The sequence below is a fragment of the Limulus polyphemus genome, unplaced genomic scaffold (genome assembly GCF_000517525.1).
Source record: "Limulus polyphemus unplaced genomic scaffold, Limulus_polyphemus-2.1.2 Scaffold263, whole genome shotgun sequence".
NCBI classification, from domain to species: Eukaryota; Metazoa; Arthropoda; class Merostomata; order Xiphosura; family Limulidae; genus Limulus; species Limulus polyphemus.
In genome coordinates this window covers 792,722-805,247 of record NW_013665873.1, presented here as the reverse complement: position 1 = coordinate 805,247, position 12,526 = coordinate 792,722, and the positions used below count along the sequence as shown (strand labels likewise).

Here is a 12,526-nt window from a genome sequence, read left to right as displayed (position 1 = left end):
ACAAAACTATATCTAATGAAAGGGTACTATTCATACTTTTCTAGGGAAGAAGGAATATAATAAACACTGCACACTAGAGCATTACATAAAGTTAGGTAGTCATGGTAAAGATTGTTTGTGGGACTTATATCTATGACCTCATGAGAGCTAGTAACTGGACATGTGGGACTTATATTTATGACCTCATGAAAGCTAGTAACTGGACAACAAATTCTGGGTCAAATATCAAAAATAAAAAAGTGCATCTGTATAACACAGAACAGTAGAAAGCAAAAAATAAAAATCTCAATTTTTTAAATTAATTTTGTTTAAGTGATGCCACAATTATTCTAATAATTTTTACTATTACCATGTATTTTCACATATTTTTTATTTCAATCTTTCCAAAAATACTCGCAGAAACACAAAACAAAAGATTACATAAAAAACAATTATATGAAGTTGTATGTACATTATGAAGGACTTACAGAAAACAAAAGACACTTCAGCCACTTATTTTGAAACACATCACTTATAAGTAAACAGCAGAGAAAAATACTAGTTTCAGTTATTTTGAAAAATGACAATTATTTGAATAGTCATGATAAGATCACAGTCATGAATGAGTTAAACTGAATTTGAGTTTGCCAAGAACAAAATAAGATTAGCTTCTGTAGATCAGGACACTAAACAGGTTAAACTGAACGATGTTTAATACAGCAATTTGTCATTGTGTTGTTCAGAGCTGTCAAGACATGGTACATACTCATGTCTATGACTGTCCGCTTGGTGTAGCATCTACATTTGTGTATCTCACTTGCTTCTTGTCTGCTACCACTCTGCATCTCCAACAGCTTTCTGAAAAACATAATCCTTACCTCTGAGGTTCATTATACCATCCTTTAACTGAAACTTCCACCTGTTTCTGCTTTTGGATATCTAATCAAATTGAGAAAGAAACAGAAATATATCACTGACTAAAAACTTACAGACAAAATATAAAAAGAGGCATTGAATAATTTCATAAGAATAGCTTAACAATTTAAGAAAAAAAAACTTTTTTTTATAACTTCAGTGCTCTAAACATTATACTAAAATAAAAATAGTAGGTTTAAGAACTTTAATGGAATAAAAGGGAGAGGACATTTCGAATTCTATATTGAGACCTCCTTTAGTTGAAACCCATTAAAGTTCTCGTCCAGTAATACTAGGATCTACATGTCATGCTTGGAGTGCTCAGTGATACTAGGATCTACTTGTCATGCTTGGAGTGCTCAGTGATACTAGGATCTACTTGTCATGCTTGGAGTGCTCAGTGATACTAGGATCTACTTGTCATACTTGGAGTGCTCAGTAATATCAGGTTCTAAATGTCATGCTTCGAGTGCTCAGTAATAGCAGGTTCTACATGTCATGTTTGGAGTGCTCAGTAATAGCAGGTTCTACATGTCATGCTTGGAGTGCTCAGTAATATCAGGTTTTAATGTAACAGGTATTACCAAGTTCTATATGTAATGTTTGGAGTCTCAATAATACCAAGTTCTATATGTAATGTTTGGAGTGCTCAATAAGTACCAAGTTCTATATGTAATGTTTGGAGTTCACTGGGCACTCCAAACATTAAATGTAGAACCTGGTATTACTGAGAACTCCAAGCAATTCATATAGAATTTTGTATTACTGAGCATTCAAGGTTGAAACATGATTAACTTGTATTATTACAATAAACAACTATCTTTACTTAAAACAGCTGAAATTAAACAAAGATTGTAACAAGGAAATGTTAATGATTGCTTGTTCATAGCTAAGTTAAGGTAAAGTATTACGTAGCAACATGTGTTGTTAGAAAAGTGTGCTTTCATTTTTTCTTTCTTTCTGATGAACAGTTTTAAACAACTCGACAACATGGGGATGATGACAAAAATCTATTGGAAATGAAGTTATAGCAATAAAAGTACAAGTCGAAGATTGCCCAGTGGCTTTAAACAGTGAACATACAGGGTTTTGGTAGTAGCACTATTTGCAGGAATACCAATATATTACATAATTCCAAGTATGTCTAATAAAGAACCTATCTTATTGTGAAATTTTGTCACATTATAGATTGTTTCTTTTTATATATATATATAGCGAAAATGGTTAACACTGCCAGAAATGAATAAACAATTAAGCAACTAACATTCTTATTAAATAACCTTCATCAGACAGTTTATGAAATATTGGCCTAAATGTTAACTACTAAATTATTTTCAATCTCAGGCAATTTTTATAAATTCTTTGTATTTTAAGTACGTGCCATAGATCCATGTTCATTTACTTTACATGCTATATAGTGTTGAAGCTGACCACATCTAATCAAAAACATTGTTCCAATTGTTATTAATGTACAACACTAAAGAAGAAAGAGAAGCTTCAATTTTTAGCCTTTGGTTCATCTGACAGTGATACAAAACAAACATATTTGGAATTTTTGTGAATCAATTCCATGAAAAAGATGTTGTAAGAACTAAAGAAGTACATACAAATACTAGTTTAAGAAAGAACTTGGCAAGAAAAACAATTTCAGTTCTATACACAAACTAAGTAAGAAAAACATCTGAGACTAGAAAAGCTAAAAGACTGTAATTATAAGTTTCAAGTTTTGGAAACTTCTCACAAGCATGAATTATTAATTAGGACAGACCACTTTGTTCACATACACATGTACAGTGACTGTGTGTGCACAAATAAAAAGTTTACAAGAAGCTATTTATCAGCAAGTAGGATTTATTATTTACTAACACTAAAACCATTTCTGTTGATAAAAAATTTACACATTCATCATACAAACCAAGCCACTAGGTTACACACACACTCATTCCACAAACCAAGCCACTAGGTTACACACACACTCATTCTACAAATAAAGCCACTAGGTTACACACACTCATTCCACAAATAAAGCCACTAGGTTACATGCTCATTCCACAAATCAAGTGAATAGTGGGCAGGTACCAGAGGATTGGAAGTTAGTTATTGTAACTCCTCTTTTCAAGGGTGGTTATAATAATTTATTGGAATTTAACTCTGTAAAAGGTCATGAGATGCACACTGACCTACCTATAACAAGAAGATTAGTTATAATTTCACTTAAGCTTCATGTGTGGTTTTATTACTCACCTGAATTTCCTAAGCTAGCCAAACCTTGTAAGACTTGTTGGGATTACAGTCACAAATACAAAGAGTGAGTGTTCTTTGTTGATTCGTTGTAGTTTAAACATTACAGGTTTTAATTTTTTGGTGTATTAGTTTATAAGATTAAGTACTTCTAGTCAGTATGTGAAATATGAGTGTCTCAATTTAATGCATATGTTATTTTATTTCTAATTATATATTTAAATTACTTTTGATCAGAAGTTCTTATTGATAACTTCTATTGTAGTGTAATATTAATACAGGCTACATTCTGTAACATTTTAATTATGACTATCCAACAGTAATTGATGCAAGTTATATAAAAACAACTGTCTAAATGTATTCAGTCTCACAGCTCTTTGACAGTTAGTTAATGACAATGGCTAACACAAGTCATATAACAAAGTCTGAAGTTTTATCATAAACATGTCAATGGATAAAAGTAATGGGTGGCCTGTCATAAAATCTGTGCAAATTAAAATGTTTCAAATCATACTTATCAATACAGGGGAATTACACAAAATATAAAATAAAACTTTCATGCATCAAACTACAGTAAATTCTTTTATAGAATGTTCTTTTCTCTTTTTACCTTATCATACTGGCATACCACTACATTATCTGTTTCAAAGAGTTCTGAGGGGTCCTCATCACTTACATCATCTTCAGAGTTTAGAGGTTCCTACAGAAAAATAAAAAAAAACTTGAGGACATAATTGAAAGACCTTTAAACTCCTCCATCAATATAATAGTTATAGATTATTAGCCTAGTACTCTCTTCAAAACATGAAATTTGAGAAATATTCTCAGTCTTCCAATAAACAGATTATAGGTCTGTGAAGCACTAGTCTTGAAGTTTAAATCAGTGCATGACAAAATTAGTTTGTCTTATGATTTACTTAACTCTATCTCTCAGATGCTTTAACCACTATTACCCATACATTGCAGACCAAACTCTGGTTATGATGCCTGAAAACACTTTATTTTTAACTCTACTAAAGAGTATAAAATATCTTACGAGTCGTAATTATGCTCAGCATACATCAAAAGTATTCTTTAACAGAAGCTTACACTAATGCATTTCTTCAGCTCAGGCTGATACTTTTTCAGCTTTTCCAAGCCAAAAACTCCCTCTTTTTTATTCCTTCAGTGAACAACCACAAATAAAACCAGTTAAGTTAATCTCCACCTTTCATTATCGCTTTTAATGATGATTACAACATAAACTTAAGCAATCTGATCTGCAACTTCAAAATTGTCAAACTAATTTCAAACAGTTGGTCAAACAATTTTACTACAGTCAGAATAGATCAACCTAGTCTTAGAGAAAGCAAGATAATAGGACTTATGATATCACAAACACCAAGCCAGGTCAAGCAGTCCAAGTAATTAACTCAGTATGATTAAATTGGTTCAAAGAGTCATTTATATTCATGGACAAATATACCGAAATGTTTTTGCAATTTGAATTATGGTGAAAGCAACTGAAAAATTACCATGGAAATGTTAAAGTAACAAAAATTTTACCGACCAATTACTATGGACATGTTTTTCAATAAAAGCATAAAATTCTTAAACTTACATATTCTTCTTCTGTAGCACACTCATTATCAAATTCATTCTTTTCATCATCATCATCTTCTCTGTCATCATCATTATCCTGAAAGTCATCATCATCATCATCTTCATCACTAGTATCATGTGCTCCATCCACTTGAGGTATTCCACTAGGCTGCAAGGTAAATGTGTATATAACAGACTTTGGCATTAAGCATCAGTTACAGTGAGATTGTTTTCAATGTTAAAAATGTTTGAAATTTTTTATTATCTATATTAAAAACACTCTCTCTCCAGTATACAATGCTTTATTGCTCAGTATTTTGCCTTATGGTTTCTTTAGGAGTTTTGTTTTGTCTACAGATACTACTGAAACTTATGAGGAATAGGTATGTAGCTATGTGGTAAGTGGACACTTCCTCAAGTTGAAGTAGCACAGATTTCATTTATAATGTAAAACACCTAACATTCTTTGAAGTTATACTACAGCAATATGGATTACTTTACTGAATCACAGATAATTATATTACATGTGACTCTGCTACTGAAAGTATATTATGCTTAGTTTCATTTCTAATTACATACACAATGCATACCACTTTTTTCAAAGACCATATGAAGGTTCAAGCCACCTACACAATACTTCTATTCCATTCATTATGAATTTAGTCTAGTTAATCCCTATATCATTAGTCTAGAAGACATACTGTGTCATGAAAACTATGATGAATATTAGAAACAACTTAATGTTTTTTAAATATCTCATTTGGTTGGCTGGAAAATGGCCTTGTGTGTGTGTGTGTTTTTTTTTTTTCTAAAGCAATGAATGTGTAAGAGTTTAATGTTAATTTCAATCATATTAGAAGTGTAGCAACAGGTAATGAAGATATGGTAGAATTTATAACATTTATGCATATTCTAGAACGAAAACCATTTAAACATCATACCAGCTGTTTGGTACTTCTTAGCTTTTCTGAATTTCTTAACACAGTATACCCTTTTGTAAACTTTAAACTTGATTATTCATCATCAAGTTGAATTTAGATAATCCTAAACCCATTAAAAAATTACATGCTCATATTTAGCAAACCTTCTACTGAAGCTCTGTCATTCACATCATCCCTCTGTAGTTTAAAGATATATAATAGCAGGATACATTGAAAAGTTGTGCACTAACAAAGACATTTTGAAAGCAAGAGGAGAGCTGAATATTTTTAAAGTAATCTAAAGACACAGTTACAGGTTTTGATAACAACAAACAAATGGAAAATGTTTCTGAGATCAAAATACTGCATGTTTAATCAAGTTTTGGCAGTTGGACCTTACAAGAATGAAAAAATCATTACAATTCTTTTACTAGGAAATCACAAGACAATCCTATTTATCTGGTTGGTCCAGAAAGTGGGCACATCTTTAAGATATGTAACAAAAGAAGTCTGCATACAAAGCAGACATGCAGTGCCTGTATACAGCATGCAAAGATCACTGCTAAAAAAGATCATATAACAAGCTATCATGGAGAATATTTTGTCACTTAAAATCAGGCCACTACATGACATAATATTTCAAAGATAGTCAAAGGCTCCACACGACCAAAGTAACTGCAGAAATCTATGCTGATAAACATCTGGTCACATTTTATCTGATGAGTGTACATCTTGAAAATAATCCTGCAGTACAGTTTCCATTGCAAAAAGTCTCAGTTGTAAGGCTGTCCTGTTTGAAGCAATCCACTCCTTTCTTCACTTTCTACAATCCATCTGATGTATGGGGACGACAAATTCCTATCATCCATTTCAACAATTCAATTACACAGAAATCCATGGGTGCAGCATTCAGAATAGCATGCATACCCATTTCATTCTCCAAATGCTTGTAGTTTGCAATGGTTGAACGGATAAATTGTGAAAGCAATTTGTCTACACATGACTTGCATCATCTTTCCAGACAGAAATCTTTCTAAATTATGTTGTGTCTGATGCTCAGGGATTGTGAACAACTTTTGCTAATGTCCTTTATATTCATGGATTCTCACCTTTTAGAATATTGCTTACCATGGCTGGTGCTAGTGGGGTAAAATTCTTGCAGGCCTTTTTATTGATAGTCCTGATGCCCTAAGTTGATTGATATTCCTTTGTTTCCACTGCCATATAAGGGATATCCTCATCTTTGACAATTTTAAATGTCCAATCTAAACACATCTTTATGATCTAAATGTATGAATATCTTACATCTGAAGGGTTGTTACATATTTTTTTCCAAAAAGAGACAAATTTTCAGTAGCATCATGCTACCTAAGAAAATCCAAACAATGTCAAATGTACTTTTGATATATGAAGTTCTATGCCAGTTTACATCAGTTGTGGCTGTCAAGTGACTTGCTGATTTGCATATTCAAAACTGTTTTAATATAGCATACTCCATCTTCTGTATTATTGACTTTACTAATTTATCTGGGATTCATTATTGTTTTATTTAATATTGTTGGAATAGGATTTCAAAGAATGTTATTGTTATGAAATACCTACCAGTTGTACATGAGGAAATGTGTTTACTTACTTTATAGCTGCATTTTATTTTACACTAAATTTCATTGGTGTATCTAAGGTGAAATACTTCCGAAAAAGCTGTATGAGAAACATTTGGATAATAAAAAAATATATTATGTGGGTAATAGTTTTATATAGGTAGTTACTATAACATGTGTCTAGTATGAATCTGCAATTAGTTAGAGTTTATTTTACACTTATAAATAAAACCTTAAAAAACAACAACCCAAAACAAGTTTATGCATTCTAGTGTAAATTAGTTGAGTTGGTAATATAACAAGGTTTGATCCAATCAGAAATAAACAAAGGTTTACCTGTAAAACTGTAGAGTTGGTAGTCCGAGATACATTTACAGTATAATGAGTTTGTTTGTCTGAAGGTAGAGTTTGAGACTTGATTTCTCTTCCTTGGCTATTGGTTTCTGAAAGTTGAAATTTTCACAGTGACTAGAATAGCAGCTGGTATAATTTCTCTGAATTATTTATTTTATAATACAAAACAGATAGTATGAATTTTCCCTAAATCTTGTTGTTAATGAAATATTATTCATTATGATTTACTAAATTATATGTTATCAGAAATATAGTTAAAAGTTATTGTGTTGCTTATAATTATGTTGCATGGATGTTATAATGTCATCATACATGTCACATATTTATTTGGTCAAGTTTTAGTACCACTACAATAACACAAACATATCCCCTACCTGTGTTTTTGTATGTTAAGTAAAGGTAACTTAGTAAATGGGTATTGTTTAGAAACACTTGCATTGACTTCAGGGTCCTGTATATAATAAATATCTTTATAGTTATATTAAGCATACACTGTATTTCTAACTCTTGTACAATTTTATATTGCTTGTCAGAAAACTCTCCCATTGAAGTAAATATACTGATAACTAGGCAAAAAAGAATAAACAAAATTTCCACATTTTTTGTTATTTAAAAAACTGAGCATTTAATTTTTGTTTTGGAAAATAATTTAGGGAAACGTGTATATATATATATAAAAATAATTAGCAAGATGTAACATGGACCAGTAACTGACATTTATAACAATTGGAATTCACAAATATAAAATAAAACACTGACAGTAGCTATGTAGATGTTACAAAAATGACACTTCATACACAAGTACACACTATCTGGATAATTATACCAGTGTTCTGTCACTGGTTAATTAGCATGACACCAACATAAAGAAAGATCTACATATCTCTCTCTGAGTAAGTGATCAATCAAAACTGGCTTTTAAGACTAATCTGTGCAAGTCTAGTTAGTTTGACATCAAACAAATGACACATGTTGCTATTTAATGATAGAAAGATATAGAAAGTAAAGCCTCAAACCTTTGAAAAAATTATGTGTATATAAAAACACATGCTGAAGAAAGAATGCCATTTTACTAAACAAAAAAATTATGAAACAGAGAGTACAAGACTACCATTAGTATATAATTATCTCCTCTTGAAATATTTAAGTCAGAAACACAGTTCCATGTTGTATTTACAACATTTGAAATATAGGCTTGTTGTAAGGCATTGTCATTCCTGGCATGAAAACAAGGATATCTCTAGAAGTTGGATGCCTAAAACATTTTCACAAGGAATGATCGAGGGTGGATTGCACATGCTTGATAAGGTTCACACTTGACAATTGGCCTGGCCACAGGGAAATAGTATTGCTTCGACTTTCAAACATTTGTTTCATAAGTTGGGTTGAATGAGTGGAAGCCATATTACAGAAGACACTGCCGTGTCTGGTAATCTGGTCATTAAGAACAGTCAGGTACAGGACCTTGCTCAAGTAGCAATGACAATTCCATCACATATTGCCAGTTGCAACTGTCCAGTTAACCGAATGGCACCCATACAATAACAGAAATACTGCTATATTTTGCCATGGCTTGAAGACAGTTTAATGTATGTTCCTTGGAGAATAGTGAGCCCAGTGTCAAAGAACTGTGCAAACTCGGTTGCACTGAAAAAAAACTGCAGTGTCCCAAAATAAAATCTGTGATGCTCACTGCTTTTGACATACAATATTGCCAGGAGTGGGTCCAGTATAGTTAATATGCTTTAGTATTTCATACTAAAAAGATAACTTCTGATGGTAATCGAAGGGGGGGAGGCACTTTCACCTGTCCTGTAATATAGGTAGCCATTAACATAGGTCATTCTCCACATTTTTCCTCACAAAGCTCAAAAGAGTCTGTTCTTTTTGTTGTTTTGGATACCTGGGCTATGTAGAAATTGTTTCCCTGCTGTGACTGAAACTGTATTTATACATTAAAGTTAGTTGCATATGACATCATGGAGATGGTCTATTTGTATTCCCATGGTTTGTGTATTTACTTATTGGTAGGTCACATATTTATATACTAATAATGTATTACTAGTTCAAAATGTTAAGTTTAAATCTATGAAGAAAATACTAAACCAGAGGAAAATATAAAACTTACCACTATGAAGGGTTGTGGCTTGTAGATTTGGACTACTTAATATACCTGCTTGGCTTAAAGCTACCTGTTGAAATAAGTTAGCTGCCATTTGGGGATCTAGGGCAAGAGCAGCACTTGCAGCTGGGGCAGACTAAAAAATTGAAAGTAGTTAATATAAGTAGGTTGCAACTACAAGAATTAAACACCTTTATACAATTTCTATCATCTAGTATCACTTTCAAGTCTAAAAAGTTCAACTCAGTTTGCAGTTGCTATATATAAAAAATTTAAGAAATGTGACTGGAATAGCATATCATTTCGTTTTTAATTTTTGGGATAATTTATTCAATGTTGGACAATTAACTTTAAAATGAAACAGCAAATGACAGTATTTTACAAACAAGAATGTACATGAATCTTAAAAATACTTGTCTGAAAACAATACTTTTCATACCAAAAATACCAATTACATCACACAAGATATCACTCTGAAACTCATTCTTTACTTTCCACTGCTTTTTTGTGATGATTTATAAAAGAAATGATTTATGTAATCCTAAATTATTTGAATAAACTTTTATTCTCTTCTGAAACACCTTGAGGCTAATAACAAATCTGCTTAGTAAAATTAATGAACTGAATGATGATACTACCCTTTCATTTTTCTCCTTTTATACTCAGTTCAGAGTCGAGTAACAAGTGACATTACCAAGGGTTTCACCCCCGAGTACTGATCCCACATGTGGAGAATCACTGCCTTATAGTACAGGGCTTTACATTAACATTTTCATCTTGTTATCCACGAGACAAGTGACAAATCAAACTTATCCACCTTGCTAAGTATTTGACCTGTCCAAAATGAGACCTTAAATAAACTGTCTTGTGATAACAAAATAATACAGTAACTACTCTTCAATGTATAATTATTGCTGTTGATAAAAAAATTATCTAGATTTCTTTTAACAAAATAGCTTATATAATTAACATTATTTCAATTTTCTTGATACAGTCCTTTTCTATAAAAGGTAAGCTGTGGGTTACCATCATCATGTTCATTTAGTTGATTCTGTTCAATAAACTTCACACACTTCTCTTCTGCTGCACCCTTGTACACCACAAGTGAACAGCTGGGGCTGGATGATTATCATTAATATCTGTATCTTGGTTTAATACCATCATCAAGTGATCTATGTATCTACTTGTAGACAGGATCTTCAGTCTGTGTTGACTCTTTTCCACGTGGAAAACCACTTTAACACACGGATGATGACACTGGAATTAGAAGAGCCACCTTAAAGACCATAAGAATGTTTGATAATTTCTGCTGAAACAAAGAGGTGATAGTTGAATTACATTGAGAGAGAGGCCTTCCTGATGTCCAGGCAGTGCTATTTTGGGTTTTGGCGCAAAATGATCCTTCACTTTATTCCATTCATTTGCCACTTTGGTGATATCACAGCCCATGCAGTAGAGCAAAGTGTTCATTCAAAGTATTCACAGCTGCATTTCCACAGGTAGCAAGGTCTTCATTATTTTAGGGCCAATCTTTTAGATCTCTAATCCTGCATTCCTGAAGAAACTAGTTATCTTGAGTGTTCTCAAATATTTTATTCAGTTGTCCCTGAATCCTTTTATTAATGTGAACAAAAGAATGCTCACTTTCAGGTCTCATCTGACAATTGGCTAGCTGGATTCCTCTTACATTCCATCTAGGGCAGCTTCCTGCAGGAACTGCTGCTGACACTGACCTGGCTACTGTGAGAGTGTAAGCAATTCAAGATTGACTGTTTATATGGCATCAAGAACATCAGCTGCAGTGGTTCTATCTTCTTGAGACACACGACTCACCACTGAAACAATACACAAAGCATCCTGTAGGAAATGAATAAAATGCAACATTCTGAAGTCTTTCAATAACCTTGCAATGTATTAGATTGTCAAGAAATTAATGGCACTTTTTTTTTAAATGAAAAAACCAGAACAACTTATATATCAAAACAAAACATTTATTGAATGAAACAGTCTCCATTCTTATTGATGATGCTTTTTCATCTTACAATCAGGTTGTTAATGCCCTGATTAATAAAATCACTTGGCTTTGAAGCAAAAAACATGTTGATGTGGAAGGTTTAAAGAGGACATTTGCATACATTCACCCTTTAAGATGGTGCTGCAGCAAATGAAAAAGATGATAATCTGATGGTGCCATATCTGGAGAATATGGTGGATGGGGGAGAACTTCCTAACCCAACTCCATAATCTTGTGTTGCATCAAACGTGCCACATGTGGACATGCATTGTCGTGGAGAAGAAGAACACCTTTTCGATTAACGAGTGAAGGGCGTTTCTGATGAAGGGCTTGATTTAAATGTTCCAGTTGCTGACTATAGATTTCTGCATTAACAGTTCACTGTAGATTGAGGAGTTTGAAATGAATTACTCCTTTGATGTCCCATCAAATGCAAAGCACCACTTTCTGTGGATGGAGTCCAGGTTTTGGGGTCGGAAGTGGCATTTGTCTAGGAGTCAGCCATTGCTTTTGAGGTTTAATATTCGCATAGAGAATGATCATCGGAGAGTTTGTGAGGCATCCAAACACCTTCTTTTAGAAGTTTTCTCATATTCCTTAGATGTTTACATATTTTTTCATGAGAGACATGTAATTTCAGGGCCATTTCACGAGTATGTTGCCTTGAGTTAGACTCAACAAGCATCTTCAGAGATTCATTATCAATTCCAACATGTCAGCCCCTGTCATCGCAGTTTTAAGGCTAAAGTCATCTGAACAAAATTTGCTGAGCTATCGTTGACACTTACGAATGTTCAAA

At 32.7% G+C, this 12,526-nt stretch overlaps 1 protein-coding gene across 2 annotated transcripts in view; it reads right to left on the bottom strand.

Annotated features, from left to right (window-relative positions):
- Nucleotides 1-361: 361 nt before the first annotated feature.
- The window catches only part of LOC106456846 (transcription initiation factor IIA subunit 1-like), a 45,376-nt gene continuing 33,211 nt past the window's right edge, over nucleotides 362-12,526 (bottom strand). For both annotated transcript variants that reach the window (XM_013916216.1, XM_022382624.1), the window contains exons 6-10: nucleotides 9,720-9,849; nucleotides 7,574-7,680; nucleotides 4,736-4,885; nucleotides 3,746-3,835; nucleotides 362-918 (exon numbers count right to left, since the gene is read on the bottom strand). In XM_013916216.1, coding sequence (XP_013771670.1) covers nucleotides 811-918; nucleotides 3,746-3,835; nucleotides 4,736-4,885; nucleotides 7,574-7,680; nucleotides 9,720-9,849 — 585 coding nt within the window. In that variant the 3' untranslated portion in view covers nucleotides 362-810. The remainder of the gene's footprint in view (nucleotides 919-3,745; nucleotides 3,836-4,735; nucleotides 4,886-7,573; nucleotides 7,681-9,719; nucleotides 9,850-12,526) is intronic.